Source organism: Temnothorax americanus, unplaced genomic scaffold (genome assembly GCF_048541705.1).
Source record: "Temnothorax americanus isolate GAGA-0224 unplaced genomic scaffold, ASM4854170v1 Scaffold10, whole genome shotgun sequence".
Taxonomy (NCBI): Eukaryota; Metazoa; Arthropoda; class Insecta; order Hymenoptera; family Formicidae; genus Temnothorax; species Temnothorax americanus.
Genome location: NW_027509231.1, coordinates 459365 through 473239, shown reverse-complemented (window position 1 = coordinate 473239; position 13875 = coordinate 459365). Strand labels below are relative to the sequence as shown.

Genomic DNA, 13875 nt, shown 5'->3' with positions numbered 1-13875 from the left:
TCGTAATATCGTTCTCATACGTAAAAATATGAATCATTGAACGAAAAATGTAAAGATAATTCGACACGAATTTGCGTTTCGTATGAAATATCAAAGGTACTGAAAGAGCAGCCGCAGGCATGATGAGGCGTGCGATGTTACACGGTCAGTCCTCGGCTGTCGTAAGCGTGACGTAAGAAGAAGAAGAAGAAGAAGAAGAAAATAAAGAAAAGAAGACAGGTGTGACGACCGCAGCCTGTAATAAGAAGACAAAGAGCTTTGTACCGTGAGCATCTTGCCTCTGTGCGTAGGCGGATATGCGTTCTTCCTCTTCGAGAGTACTCGGAACTTCATTCTCGCATTAGTCGCACCTGTCGTATTTTGCATAAACATTTGCAAGGATGATCTGCTCGGCTGACGAAAACGTTGCCTTTCGCATTTTCAAAAACAAAGAAGCAGATCATTGAATTGAATTTTCTTCAGTTATCATATCGAGTTATTTATTTATTTGTCTTATCAGTAATATTAAAGTTTTTATGACAATAATAATTGCTGATGTAGCCCATTACCATTTTAAATCTCTGAAAACGACAACGGTAAGATTTAATCTTTTTAATAATGCACAATTTATTTTTTTAAATATATATATATTTTTTTACCTGATAGTATTATATTTATAACATATAAATATACTTTGCAACACTGTGATTTTATAATTTCTGTAAGAAACTTTGTCATTAGTTTTTTAGAATTTTGTAGTAGACATGTTGCGTGCACAATTTGACACAAGCGTTACATGAATAAATATGTTCTTCGCGATGTTGGATCAATCTTGGCGACAAAAAGAATAGAAAGAAAACGACGTAAATCAATTAAACGCACTCTTCAGATGGTATTTCAGAGAAAATCCAGAAGAAGGCCGTTGTTTTGTGTCCACCTTAATGGTAACCGTAATGACCGTAATGACCATAGCCACCGTAGTACGGAAATCCTACAATGAAACAACAATGAAGAAATACTTTAATATTTTTGTATGAACGATCTCTTTGTCCGGAATACGCGAATGTGCTGTGTATATCTGAACGTGAACGATTTCTTTGTATAAAGACAAATTATCATGCATATGTGAGCTATTTGCATAGTTTGCGTGATATAAACTTGTATAATAAAAAATTGTTCTAAACATTTTTATTTAAAATCTATGTATTTTATTTCGCCGTAATAAATGCACGTAAATGCACGTAATTTGCAAAGAAATATAATTAATTTGTCACAATAAATTGTTTAAAATTGGATTATAATTTTTTGATTTCGTAATAAATAAATTAAATTAATATAATTAAATAACATAAATTAAACATATTTTATTACAAATCCTACCGTAGCCAAATCCATGTCCATATCCATGTCCATATCCGTGTCCATAGCCGCCATAAAATGGGAATCTATATCCATAGGAATACGGATAATAACCACCATATCCATAGCCTAAGTATCCCGGTTTTGCAACTGCCACACCGATTGCAACGGCTAAGAGCAGAACAAGGTACTGCAACAGTAAAGCAAGCAGCAGATTAGACTCATTAAAAAAAATTCCAAGAAACTAGTGCAGTTTAAATGTACCTTGAAGACAATTAAAATCAGGAAAACAGAATTTACATGAGCAAAATCCTCATTTTTTTCCTCTGCAATTACATTGCAGACGAGATGTAATACGAATAAACTTTAAAATAATATTTTTGATAATTTATCTACGGATTAAAACATAAGAAACTAAAAAATTGAAAGAGTTAAGTGTTAATTTTACATTTTACATTAACTTAATATCTTGTATAATAAAAAAAATTTATAATATATGATTAGGAATATTATATAATAGATAGTTGCAAGAAATACGATAATCACGCAATGAGATTATCATTTTTCACACATGTATAATACCTATCCTCTTAGATTTTACTCATGTGTGTTGTAATAAAATAAAGCAATTATCACTTTAATGACTGACATTTCACAATATCAAAATTTCATAATAATGTCATGTAAATGTAAAATAACATAGTATTAAATTTACAAAAATATTAATTTAATTATAAGAAGTATTTTCTATATATATATATATTTATTTTGTAATATTTTATCGTCGGTGAGAGAACAACGTCGCAGTAAGTTAAATTACCACGATATTTAATTTCTATAGAACAATTTGGAGTTAAGTTCTCGTCGCACTTACAATCTTCAGGCACGCCATTCTTTCTCTCGTATTTGCAATTGTTGTTTGTGGTCCGACTGACGTCTCGTTAACAATCGCACCGATTTTTTCTCATCTGTCGTCGTCCAACACCACTGTCCATCGTTTCTGCGACACTGGTGCTTTTATAAGTAAGGCGGGGTCCCTTCGTGAGACGGTGGACCCCCCACGAGTGGTACGCTTTTCCGGGGCCTGGTACTGGCCTCCGCCTGTTGTGCTAATAGAAAACTTCATTGTTACCCTGGGATTATGCGAGTTGCGATTTTGCATTATGAAAGAAACGCGACGGGGCGCGGTGCGGTAACGCACGTGTGTGACGGGGTCGCACATCAGTCCACGCCCGATGGGCGCCTTGACATCCAAATTTCTTCTTTTTCCGACGCGATTGCTCGCGTGTGTCCGCGACGCCGTAAACCCCATATTACGGCGGGAAAGAATCATACATCGCAACCACTGGTTGCGATACTTAATGCCGCTGCTGTAATCGCTAATCGCTTATCGCCGGCAATAATTCCCGGTCCCGCCGCGGCGGGTGAATCCCGCGCAAGCCGGCTCCAAAGAGAAGGAAACGCTCTTCTCCGAGTATCGTAACCGAAACAGAAAAAAGTGACAGACGACGCTTACGCCGGTAGATGATTACGTAAACCGGGATTCTGTTACAAAATGTGAAATTATGTTGATAGACTACGCCCGCGCGCTTGATATATGCGTGTCCGATTTGTCAATTGCGTGGCGACATTCCTAGTGTGTGTGTGTGTGTGTGTGCGTGCGTGTGTGTGTGTGTGTGTGTGTGTGTGTGTGTGTGTGTGTGTGTGTGTGTGTGTGTGTGTGTGTGTGTGTGTGTGTGTGTGTGTGTGTGTGTGTGTGTGTGTGTGTGTGTGTGTGTGTGTGTGTGTGTGTGTGTGTGTGTGTGTGTGTGTGTGTGTGTGTGTGTGTGTGTGTGTGTGTGTGTGTGTGTGTGTGTGTGTGTGTGTGTGTGTGTGTGTGTGTGTGTGAGACGTCCGTTCCTTTTCGGTCTGCGAGAAAGGAAGGATAATTTAGATATTAAAATTAAAGAGGGTCTAGATAGAGAAATTTATTATCTATAATGTGCACTGATTAAATAGAGATGCCGGACGATAAAGAAGCGATCATTAGTCTCCTGATACTCCTGAATTTTGAAAATTAAATATGATAATAAATTGAGTATTAATGTAGAACGATCATTAATATAAAATGACGCTCAATTACAATGATATATTGCTCCTTACGGGATACAAGATATATGAGTTTGCCAATCCAACATGTAACAGAATTAATTAATTCCCCAGAGTCTTAATTCCTCGAGAACCTTATCTTTCTCTCACAACCAGGTATTTCAATCTATTTTTATCAAATGCGACGAGAATCTTTTGACCCGTCTTATCAATCATGTCTCAGCAGAACGCATGTAATACATAGTTTGCACAATCACAGGTTTGCATAATAATCACGTGGTTAACACACACAGAAGATGTTGATGTATTATATTGGCTAATTCTAAGTCTCATTCTTTTATAGAAAGTTACCTAAATCTAAATATTCCAAGTATAAGCTCACATATTTTATAAGTATATATATATATATATATATATATATATATATATAGTATAGTAAGTGTGTAATAAGTAACGACTGGTAAATCGTTAAGAATTTTATAAACAATTATACTATTACTTTTCAACTTTCTCAATTGCTACTTCAATCCCTACAGAATTTACAAGAATGATATTAATAACTACGGTACAGTTCGCACTTCCGCCAATCAAAACTTCATCGATATGAATATTCCACGATTATCTTCGTTTTTATCGGAATACGATTTTCTTTGTTACATTTACCTTCACGGTCGATTATCCACGTTTTCCACCATGTTGATTTATTTTTCCGTTCCCAGCAAACGAAATCGGATCTACAATCGATATTCAGAACAACAAAGGCTTTTCTGCGTGTTACGTAAATTGTTACGCATTTACCTTGAATTGTGTATCATAATAATCTATTTTTATGAACCTTTTACAATCTTATGGAAATTATAAAAAATATTTGTTTAAACTAAGATAAGTTTTAATTTAAAAATAATTATTATAATAAACAGTTAATATATCAAACTACAAATTTAACACGCTATATAATAAATTTGATTATCGTATATATTTTGGTTAAGACTTATGTGTCCCAATTTGGAGTAAAGGAAGATTCTGTTATTTTTGTATAAGTCAACTATATGTCTACGTCTTGTTAACAGTTTTTTTTTTCACGCACGAAAACGGATACAACTAATTGCATGAAAATTAAATGTTTTTAACTTTGCGTGCCTTGCATAATCGCGTTTCATATCGTCATTGACGCAGCAGACGCGACGTATATGCAAAATCGTATGGAGGCCACGAAAATTACTGGACCATGCACGTTCCATGCATTATTGTCAGAGACAAAGAATAATAGTGTACATAAAGGCCAACGGCAATAATCATGAGAACATATTCTATATCATAAATCTTGAGAACGTTGTAATGGAGACTAATAATAAATACAAATGTACGCGTGTCGCGCAGCGCCTGTAATTTAGTGCGCATGTTAATTATCGACCTATCTTTCCTACGGTCAAAGGATGCCGCATCTGCAACACAGAATTTATAACATCTTTCTGCATGTACTATCAGTTTTATAGAATTTATTTTTAATGGGATACATAGTTAATAACAATCAGTATTTAAATAATATTAAATAACGTATGTTTTTTTTAATTTAAAAAAAAAAGATTTCTATGCTATTTTTAAAATATATAAATATTTTATCAATCTTAACATTTTTTTGTAAATTTTAAGCTGAGCCTTGAAGTTTTCGTTTACATTTAAAATTATATAGTTTGATATTTTTTTTAAACTTATTACTTCTTAAATTGTTAATATTTTAAGAGTCAGACTCTTCGACTTTGAAAATTAACAAGATTGATCCGCTTCAGCTCCTTTCGTCCCGATGTCTTGTATCGATTCGAACTTGGAGCTTGCGCTATCTCTTCGTTGTTGAGCGCAGTGATTCGTTCGGGATTCTCATTCTCCGAGAGTTCAGCTGGTGCTTCTGTTGACTCGGCCGATCCACCTGAATCGGCGGGTTTGCCTTTCGGTGGTAGATATTTCTTACCCGGAAGGAAAGGACCGTAAGGCTGATGAAACGAGAATCCAAAATAAGGATCGGCATATATGGGATAGCCAGCGTGGCCAACTCCGACTACAGGGCCACCCTTTAACGCCCCATGAAAATGGTCGTAGGGCAGAAGACTGAATGGGGGGAAACCGTGGAGGGGAATAGTCCCCAGTAGTGGCTTGACCCAAGGGGGCCCATAAGGAGGCGAGTATCCGTTTTTTGTCGCGTTATTCTGATCGCCATTGTCGGTCGGTTCTTCGGTTTGTCTGCTATTAGTATTGCCATTATTGTTGCCATTATTGTTACCATTATTGTTACCATTATGGCCACGATTGTAACCATAACCGGGCGGTCCGTAAAAATCGCCGTAAGGTCCGCCGTAAGGTCCGCCGTAAGGTCCGTGATTATATCCGTTGTGTCCATTTCCATAAGAGTTATTTCCGTTTTTCTGATAGGGTGGTCCGTAGAAGTCACGGTTACCGTATCCTCCATGAGGAAATGGAGAAAAGGGATGACCGAAATAAGGCGAGCCGTAACCTCGATAGTTGGTCCCGTTGTTTTCCTCCGAGCTTGCCTCTTCCGAAGAACCACCTCCATACGGATGATGATGGTGTCCGTAGTGTCCGTACGGTCCGAAACCATGAAAACCTCCATAAGGTTTATCTAAAAAGGGTCCGTGGGGGAAGGCTGCCTTAGGAAAACCGGCGCCATGATAAGAAGAATGTAGATTGGTGGACGACTCCTGGATATTACCGATCGACGAGTCGATATTATCGTTGGGTTTCGGACTCGCATCAAAATTGTCATTGTTTGCTGAATAATCGTAAGGTTTGTAAAAATTTGGCTGTTCCTGACGTAAGTAGGAATCATCTCGTAGGGATTCATCGAGTCGTTCGTTTGTTTCAAATCCTTCTAATTTCTCGGAAGAATCCTCGTAAGGCCCATTGAAAGGATAAGAGCGTGGTTCGTAATAGGTGGCTGCGTTTGACGTTTTATCGACTATGTTATCCAGAATTGAGTATGAATTCAAGTCGTCGTTCTTCAGATTGGCAGATTCCGTCAAAGATGATTGGAAGAATAACGAACGATTATTGCGGGATTGCACCTCGCCCAAGATGGCCGGCGAGAGTACTGAAGCAACATTTTTAGCGAAGTTTGCTAGGATATCCGGACCTGCATTAAAAAAAAAATTTATTAAAAATAAAAGAAAGTTCTAAATTTAAAGTGAAATTTTAATTTCCTTCCTTTGTTAAGTCTTATATTAATAATCTTTACAAACAGTTTTATAAAAAGCTTTTCAATCGTAAACTGTTTTACTTATTGATCAATAATTTACATAATTGCATTTGTTTATGTATTTTTTTGTCTGGATTTTTTAATTTGTATAATAATAATTATGAAAACATATTGTATTGACAAATCTACCTATCAATTGTCTTTTTACTATTAACTGTTCAAAAATGAACACTAAATTGTTTATAATTAATACATTTTGGAAAGAAACATGCTTACTGACTGCGCTTCTTGCTGCCTTTCCACCATTTATTGCGCACCAGAGTGCGATGCAGTATAGCAATATCTGTAAAAAGAAAATTCAGTATTAGATTAAACAAATAGATGCTGTGTTTACACGAAATAATAACAAATTATAACAATAATAAATACTTAAATTATAATAATTAATTTTAATAAAAATTTAATTAAATATAATCGAAATTATTAACATATAAAATATAATAATTTTTTATATGCTATGTTCGGTATCCGATATTTGATATGCATGAGATCATTTAATTATAGCGATGTTCGGTATCCGTGATTTTCCACAAAAAGACGAACTGCGTAACGCACAACGAGTAGCGTGACCGGCGCGATATTCCCCATAGAATTATGTTTTATTTGCCGTTGCGTAAGAAGAGACGCGTATGCATGTAAATCCGACGATCAACGCATCGTTCCAGCAGAGTTTTGCAAAATCTCGGTAAAAAGAAGCGCCGGTACACACACACACACACACACACATAAGCAAATATCAGTCTTGGATATGCTTATTACCGCGTCTCGTCATGCGAAACTCGATTCTTATAATAATAGAATCGAACTGGTCTGTGTGCGGTCACGCCGATCTGCATTTTTGTGTGGCATATACATTGCGAAAACGCTGTTCGAGCTGCATATAAAATTTTCGGTGAAGTTATACTTTCCGATTGTAACGGTAACATTGGCAAAATAAGTAAAAATTTATGGCACTAGTCCCTGAAAAAGTAATTAATAAATATTAATTACTACAAATTTTAATATCTTCAAAAAAGTCTCTAAAGAGAAATTCACTAACAAAACTTGTAATTGGAAATTTCATTCTAATTTATGTAAGATACTCGTATAAGAGAAGGTATTGTTACGTTTGGGTTATGCATGGATGTTTCACCGATTATTACTTACCCGTTATTTTATCAAAAATACGTAGTTATGAAGGAATAATTTGAAGATATTTTTTAATGTAGATATCGACATAGATGGATAATATGACTTCCGCTGTACACTGTGATATTAATATGTAAATGCGAAGTTTACATCTCAGTATACGTGTACTAAATATACGTTATGTTATTTTACTATTAGTATTAAATATTTTTATCTATTCCTATGAAATTTAAGCCATCTCAAAAAAAGCTCTAAAAATATCTATTAAAATCCATTAAAAGAGGATCTAAAAATATGTTTTCTCTGCTACAAGATAATGGCACACATGTAAGATAAGCAAAAACTGAAATGTTAAAAATGTTGCTGCACGAAAAATAATAACGTATCGTCTATTCAACGAGTGTTAAAAGAAAATTGAATTTCCATTTATGTATATTTATTCACGAGGTTAATTTTCGCGAGTCACGCGTTCTTGCTTGCACGTGCTTGCTTGCATTTCTCTACGTAGCATTAGTGAATCATCACTTATTGCAATCAGAAATTAGATTGACATCTCTAAATTTTCCGTGTGAAATTACATACCTTGATAATGCGTTTACAATTGTTAAATTGCCGTGTAATATATTTGTTTCTTGAATCCCACCGGAAATATCTTTAAATTGTGAAATGTACACGATCTACTGAAGTTAAAGTGAATAAAATGAGTCATAAAATTGCAATTTTTTTAACTTTTTAAATACGGGTAATTTAAAATATCTGTATACTCTTTTTTAAATATTTTTTAACACTAAACCTGCATATTGTATTATTCTCAATTGCAACTGTTGTAAATACTATCTAATAGTTTTACTAATGTATCAATATAATGTATTCATTCAACAGGTGGGATTCCCTATGGAAGCGTAAGCGGAATGGCATACGCAAGAAAATTAATTTTGATATTATAGTAATACGAACATATACACATACGTACTCCTCACTAATAAAGTTCAAAAATTAAATAGAATGAACCTCCTTATTAGCTCTGTTTCGAAACCAGAATATATTTTCTTTTATTATAAAATATGATACCTATAAAGATGATACCTAAAATTTATAACAATTTATAATATACAAATTCTTAGGCTGTTTAAATTATATGTTACAATACTAAAAGGCGAGTATATCAAGAAAATAAATAAATACCAATAACATCCTCGTTAATAAATTCAAAAATCTATTCAAAGATCTATTCGGTTGTTATATGTAATCACGCTGAGAATAACCGTGCGACGAATTATTCCTGCCTACTCGATTATAAAAAAGAAATGCAAATAGCAAGAAATGCATTTCGACAGACATTCCGCAACTTGACACTTTACACAAATCTTGACACGTAATAAATTTTTATTATTTGCGATGATTTATCGCGCTATCACGAATCGTTACGAAATTGCAATTTTGTTGGCTTTTCCCTATACGACTGACGGATTTTACATGCAAGAATACTCACGTGCGACGCGTAATGCATCGTGTGTGCGACTCGTGACGACTAAGGGACAGACATCGTGTCCGATGTCATTTATACTTTCTCTCCTTAAACGCCTTTTACCCTCGATGATGAGTGCTAGGGTGTAAGGGTGGATCATAAAATTATAATCTTCACATCTTTTGATTACAAAATAAGCTTTATCAAATTTATAAGTAAAAGATTATATATATGCTTGCAGATTTTAGCATTTATAAAATATTATTTCATCCATTTTTTTTATTTATATAAATAATTAAAATAATACTAACATTCGAAAGGCATAATATATTCATGCATTATTATACGTACTGGATATTATAAATTTAATATGGCAATAAATGTAGTAGCATACAAATATAAAATAATGTATGTGTCAATAGGCTCATAAAATTAATAATCGGTCAAGGAAAGGATTTACAAGTAGTTAATCGGTTATACTTTTTGTAACACATCAACATCGAAATGACACCGCAACACAAGAAAACTTACTGTATACTGTACACTTGGTCCTCTACACATTCAACATTGCGTTTTATGGAGTTAAGTTATGTCGCGATAATTTCAAGTTTTTGTACCGACTGTTCGCTGTGATTAGTATGTCGTGATATTTTAAGATTCGTAATTTTATACCGACACTGAAGATGGTCCTATGAAGGGCCGAAACGTTTGTCTATCATTTTAATATAGAAATTTCAACACTTACATCCTGTTGTGGCTCAATCGCTCTTTTTTCCTTGACTGATAAAATAATGTGTAAAATATTGTACCGCAAAGTTTCAGTTTCAACTAAAACTTACAAGAATATATTCTTAAATAATGAATATTCACACAATTACGGATAAATTACGCGCGAGCCATCGTGCAACTTTGATTTTGATATAAATTAACTGAGCGAAAACCACGAACTAATAATACTTCATTCGATCGTTTCTACTTTGTATCATAATGGATAATATAGATAATAGTATGTTGCAAGATGCAACTTTGCGATGCGGGTGGTTTGATGTGCGTTCCTCGTTAAAGAGTTTCATCGTGAGAAGAGAGAGAAGTTCGACTGACTGATGTATGCATTTGATGATTGATAGCGCGGTCGCTCTAACAATTCGGCAAACTAATAACCGATTTGACTGATCGTGCCGACGATACCGGGGGCGACGACACCGGGAAGATTGTAAATTTGCACGGGTCGAGGCGAAATTCCCATCAGCCGAGTCGCCCGAAAATTCGGTGTGATTATTACTGGCCGTTGAGTGTTGCTTAAAATGTTGAATTGTCTGTTTTGAGGCTGAGCATTAATCCCGGATCCGTATCTCGGATATTTGGCCACCATTCCGCTTACGCTTCCATAGGGAATCCCACCTGTTGAATGAATACATTATATTGATACATTAGTAAAACTATTAGATAGTATTTACAACAGTTGCAATTGAGAATAATACAATAAAACAAATAATAAATAAATTAAAAGCTTTGAGCATAATTCTTTTATGTAAATAACTTTAATATGTTGATTATAATGTCACGCTGTTTTGTCTTCATTTAAATGTTCCGAACGATAAATTAAATGTTTATAACAAATGTAAATTATTTTCACAAATTGTAATTTTAGAATTGTAATTTGATGTTCGTGGTAGCGTAAAAAATGAATTATACATTTGTAGAATTTATCAGACTTTAGTTATAAACTGTAAACATATATTTTTTACGAACAAGGCAAAACAAGTCCTTTAATTAATGTCTTCTATAAATAACTATCCTGCGAAAGAATTTCACGCAACGTTATTGTGATTCAAAAGAATCTCGGAGATATGTAAAGCAGTTTCCTTAATCACTGGATATCTGGAGAATGATCTAACTGTCTGAAGTAAATCTGATGTGATTTAAATAAATAATTTCATATGAATTTGCTATATAATTTATAAAGCAATTACTTTGTAGAAAGCAACTCCGATTTATATTCTGGATAAATAGTGTACATACTGTACATTAAACAAGTGTATATTTATTAATAAATAGTTAAATAAATTAATTTAAGCTATAATCTTGATGCGTGGTTGTAACATCCAATATGTTACTGTTCTCGTCGAGTGAAAGGAAGGAAGATATTTAGTCATCAATGATCACTAGTGCTGCTTTCTGTTGGAATCCAATCTAAATCATACTCAAAGACAAAGAATAAAAATACTTTACTTAATTTACACACTTATCCAACAAATATTTAATATATAAATATCTAGTTTAATATGAAACTTATTAAAACACGAGTTGTAAATATTTCAATATAAATTATTTGTTGTCTAAATAAATTAATTTTAATAAATAGAATTAATTAAATTTTAATAATTATTTTATAAAAATATAAAATTATAATTACATAAATCTTCATAAATTATTTTAGGATTTTCTCTGGAATTTTTTAGAAAGAGAGAGTTGAGAAATAGGAGTCTTACTTACCGTACGCCAATCCATTCACCATTTCCACTAACCCTGCGCTGTCTGGTGCTGCTGTCGATAATTTTAATAGTGCCACGATTCCAAATAACAGAGTGACCTGCAGAAAATCACATGTGAGGATACCTGATCCAGAGACTTGAATGCGTGTTTGAGAATATCTTTATATAACTATGCCAGGAAAATGATACCTACATTATAATTTATTCAGTATACGTATGTTACAATGATGTTTCTTTGTTGGCAAAAATGTACATAATACAGAATTTTCTATATTTTTTATTATTAACTCTTGCGTAATAATAATTTATGAGAAAAATCTATTATTTAAATAAAATTAAATTAATTAAATGCATTCAATTATTCTAAAGCTAAAAGTATTATTGATAGTACATTAGTAAAATATTATTTTATGATCAGTATATTTCTCCATAAAGTGAATTACTTAAAAATGATGAGAGTTCGCCGTACGTGCGTATACTGCGTACATTTCTTCAATTATGTAACAATGTGGCGATTTATACAGTAGAAACGATATTTCAGTGATTATTCATGAATTAAAAGTATAATTTGTTACGATTGTGTCATCATTATTCAATTAATAAATAAGATTCGTATCGCGTAGGTATATGACCTCGAACTAGTCGCATTAAAATAAATCTTAGGCAATCACCTATAGAAAGTGTATCGTGCTTTGCATGCCAGTTTTTCACATGTTTTAGATTTTGTTGACAATCTACACCTTGTTGCGCAAACCCGCATCTTTAGATATTGCTAAATATTATGTATTTATTTTTAATGTCCAACCAAACGACGTTAAACAGCATTATTTTTAGTATAACGCTTTTCTACAATAAAAAAAATATAATACGACGACACATTTAATATATGTTTTTAAAGAATATTGAGCGTGTTTAATTTGTCATCAAGTGCGTCATCAAATCTTAGGTATTATTTTCGCATAAAATTACGAGAAACCTCACATCCCGCGCGCGATGTCCCTGCTGTCGATACGACGACCACCTTTTCGAGAGATTACTATAATTTATTTCCGACCACAAAGCGCCTTGGTGTTCACGTACCTTGGCGGGCAGCATGTTTCCAGTGGAACACGACACGTACGAAACGCGTAGGTAAAACTAGAGTACAAAGGCAAGAATCGAATTATATACACGTTGCGGCGTGACGCGCGTTTTAACGTTGGCCAATCGTACAATCAGCGTTCCCTTTCGATCGCGCGCGTTTTATTCCTCCGTCTAGGATTTTATCGGAGCGCGTGCGAGGATATTATTGTGGGTCCCACCTTGTGGCACCTTAACCTTGGAGCACCGCAGCCACCTCTCACATCGGTGCGGCGCTGACTCTTATATCCTACACATGCACCAAGGACCGACTTCATCGGCGGACATTGTTTTCTCTTTGTGCCCGCTCGCGGTTTTAACGATGTTGATGACGCGCGTCCTCGCCGAACGAGAACAAATGTCAACGATGTCCTTTTAGATTAGATGCAGTTAAGTTAATAAATAGGAAGGACATACAAATATAGGTAATAACGCGCTCAAGTTTTACTCGTAGGATTTGCCAAAATCGTTCTCGGAAGATCGATGATAGTAAAAGACGGTATAAAGTTTACAAAGAAGGTGAATTATAGTTTCAGTAAAAAAAAAAAAAAAAAAAAAAAAAAAAAAAAAAAAAAAAGTCACAGAAATATGTAAATAAATTAAATAAAATTTAAAAAATTTATAGCACATTTGTTAAACAAGTGTTCTATATGATATAAATGCGTGGATATATCGTACGCATCATTTAAGTAGTACCAATGTAAAATTAATTTTCTGTATTTAATTAATTACCTGCGCATAATCAGTTTTGATAATTTTTTTCATGTGAGGATGCTCACCGAGAAAGCATCTCGCAATTATCTAATATAATACGATTATTATATATTGTCGCATAATGTGCTTTTAGAATGGACATTAGCGCCGCCTACTCAGCGAGAGAAAATGCCTGGAAAGTATCTTGTTGGAAACGAGAGAATCGTGTCAGATAATTGTAATTTAAGTCGATTTAATATTTTTATTACCTATAATCG

General features: G+C 33.9%; 3 protein-coding genes across 4 annotated transcripts; all 3 read right to left on the bottom strand.

The window, feature by feature from the left end:
- Nucleotides 1-464: 464 nt before the first annotated feature.
- LOC143899179 (uncharacterized) lies at nucleotides 465-2368 on the bottom strand. Of its 2 annotated transcripts, XR_013257410.1 has the most exons (5): nucleotides 2213-2368; nucleotides 1360-1528; nucleotides 862-970; nucleotides 639-698; nucleotides 465-560 (listed from the first exon to the last, which is right to left on the bottom strand). XR_013257410.1 is itself a non-coding variant. In XM_077409233.1 (3 exons), the coding sequence occupies exons 1-3, from the start codon at nucleotides 2228-2230 to the stop codon at nucleotides 918-920; spliced, it is 240 nt and encodes a 79-aa protein (XP_077265359.1). In that variant the 5' UTR covers nucleotides 2231-2368; the 3' UTR covers nucleotides 639-917. The 2 variants fall into 2 exon arrangements, 1 of the variants encoding a protein (XP_077265359.1); XM_077409233.1 differs by lacking the exon at nucleotides 465-560 and having other exon boundaries at nucleotides 639-970.
- Nucleotides 2369-4951: 2583 nt separating this feature from the next.
- Nucleotides 4952-9472, bottom strand: LOC143900955 (uncharacterized). Its single transcript, XM_077412763.1, has 3 exons — nucleotides 9315-9472; nucleotides 6911-6977; nucleotides 4952-6571 (listed from the first exon to the last, which is right to left on the bottom strand). Exons 1-3 carry the CDS (start codon nucleotides 9330-9332, stop codon nucleotides 5172-5174), a joined length of 1485 nt encoding a protein of 494 aa, XP_077268889.1. The 5' UTR covers nucleotides 9333-9472; the 3' UTR covers nucleotides 4952-5171.
- A 148-nt stretch (nucleotides 9473-9620) lies between these two features.
- LOC143900960 (uncharacterized) lies at nucleotides 9621-13752 on the bottom strand. The gene is made up of 3 exons (XM_077412780.1): nucleotides 12866-13752; nucleotides 11787-11883; nucleotides 9621-10691 (listed from the first exon to the last, which is right to left on the bottom strand). Exons 1-3 carry the CDS (start codon nucleotides 12878-12880, stop codon nucleotides 10444-10446), a joined length of 360 nt encoding a protein of 119 aa, XP_077268906.1. The 5' UTR covers nucleotides 12881-13752; the 3' UTR covers nucleotides 9621-10443.
- Nucleotides 13753-13875: the final 123 nt, after the last annotated feature.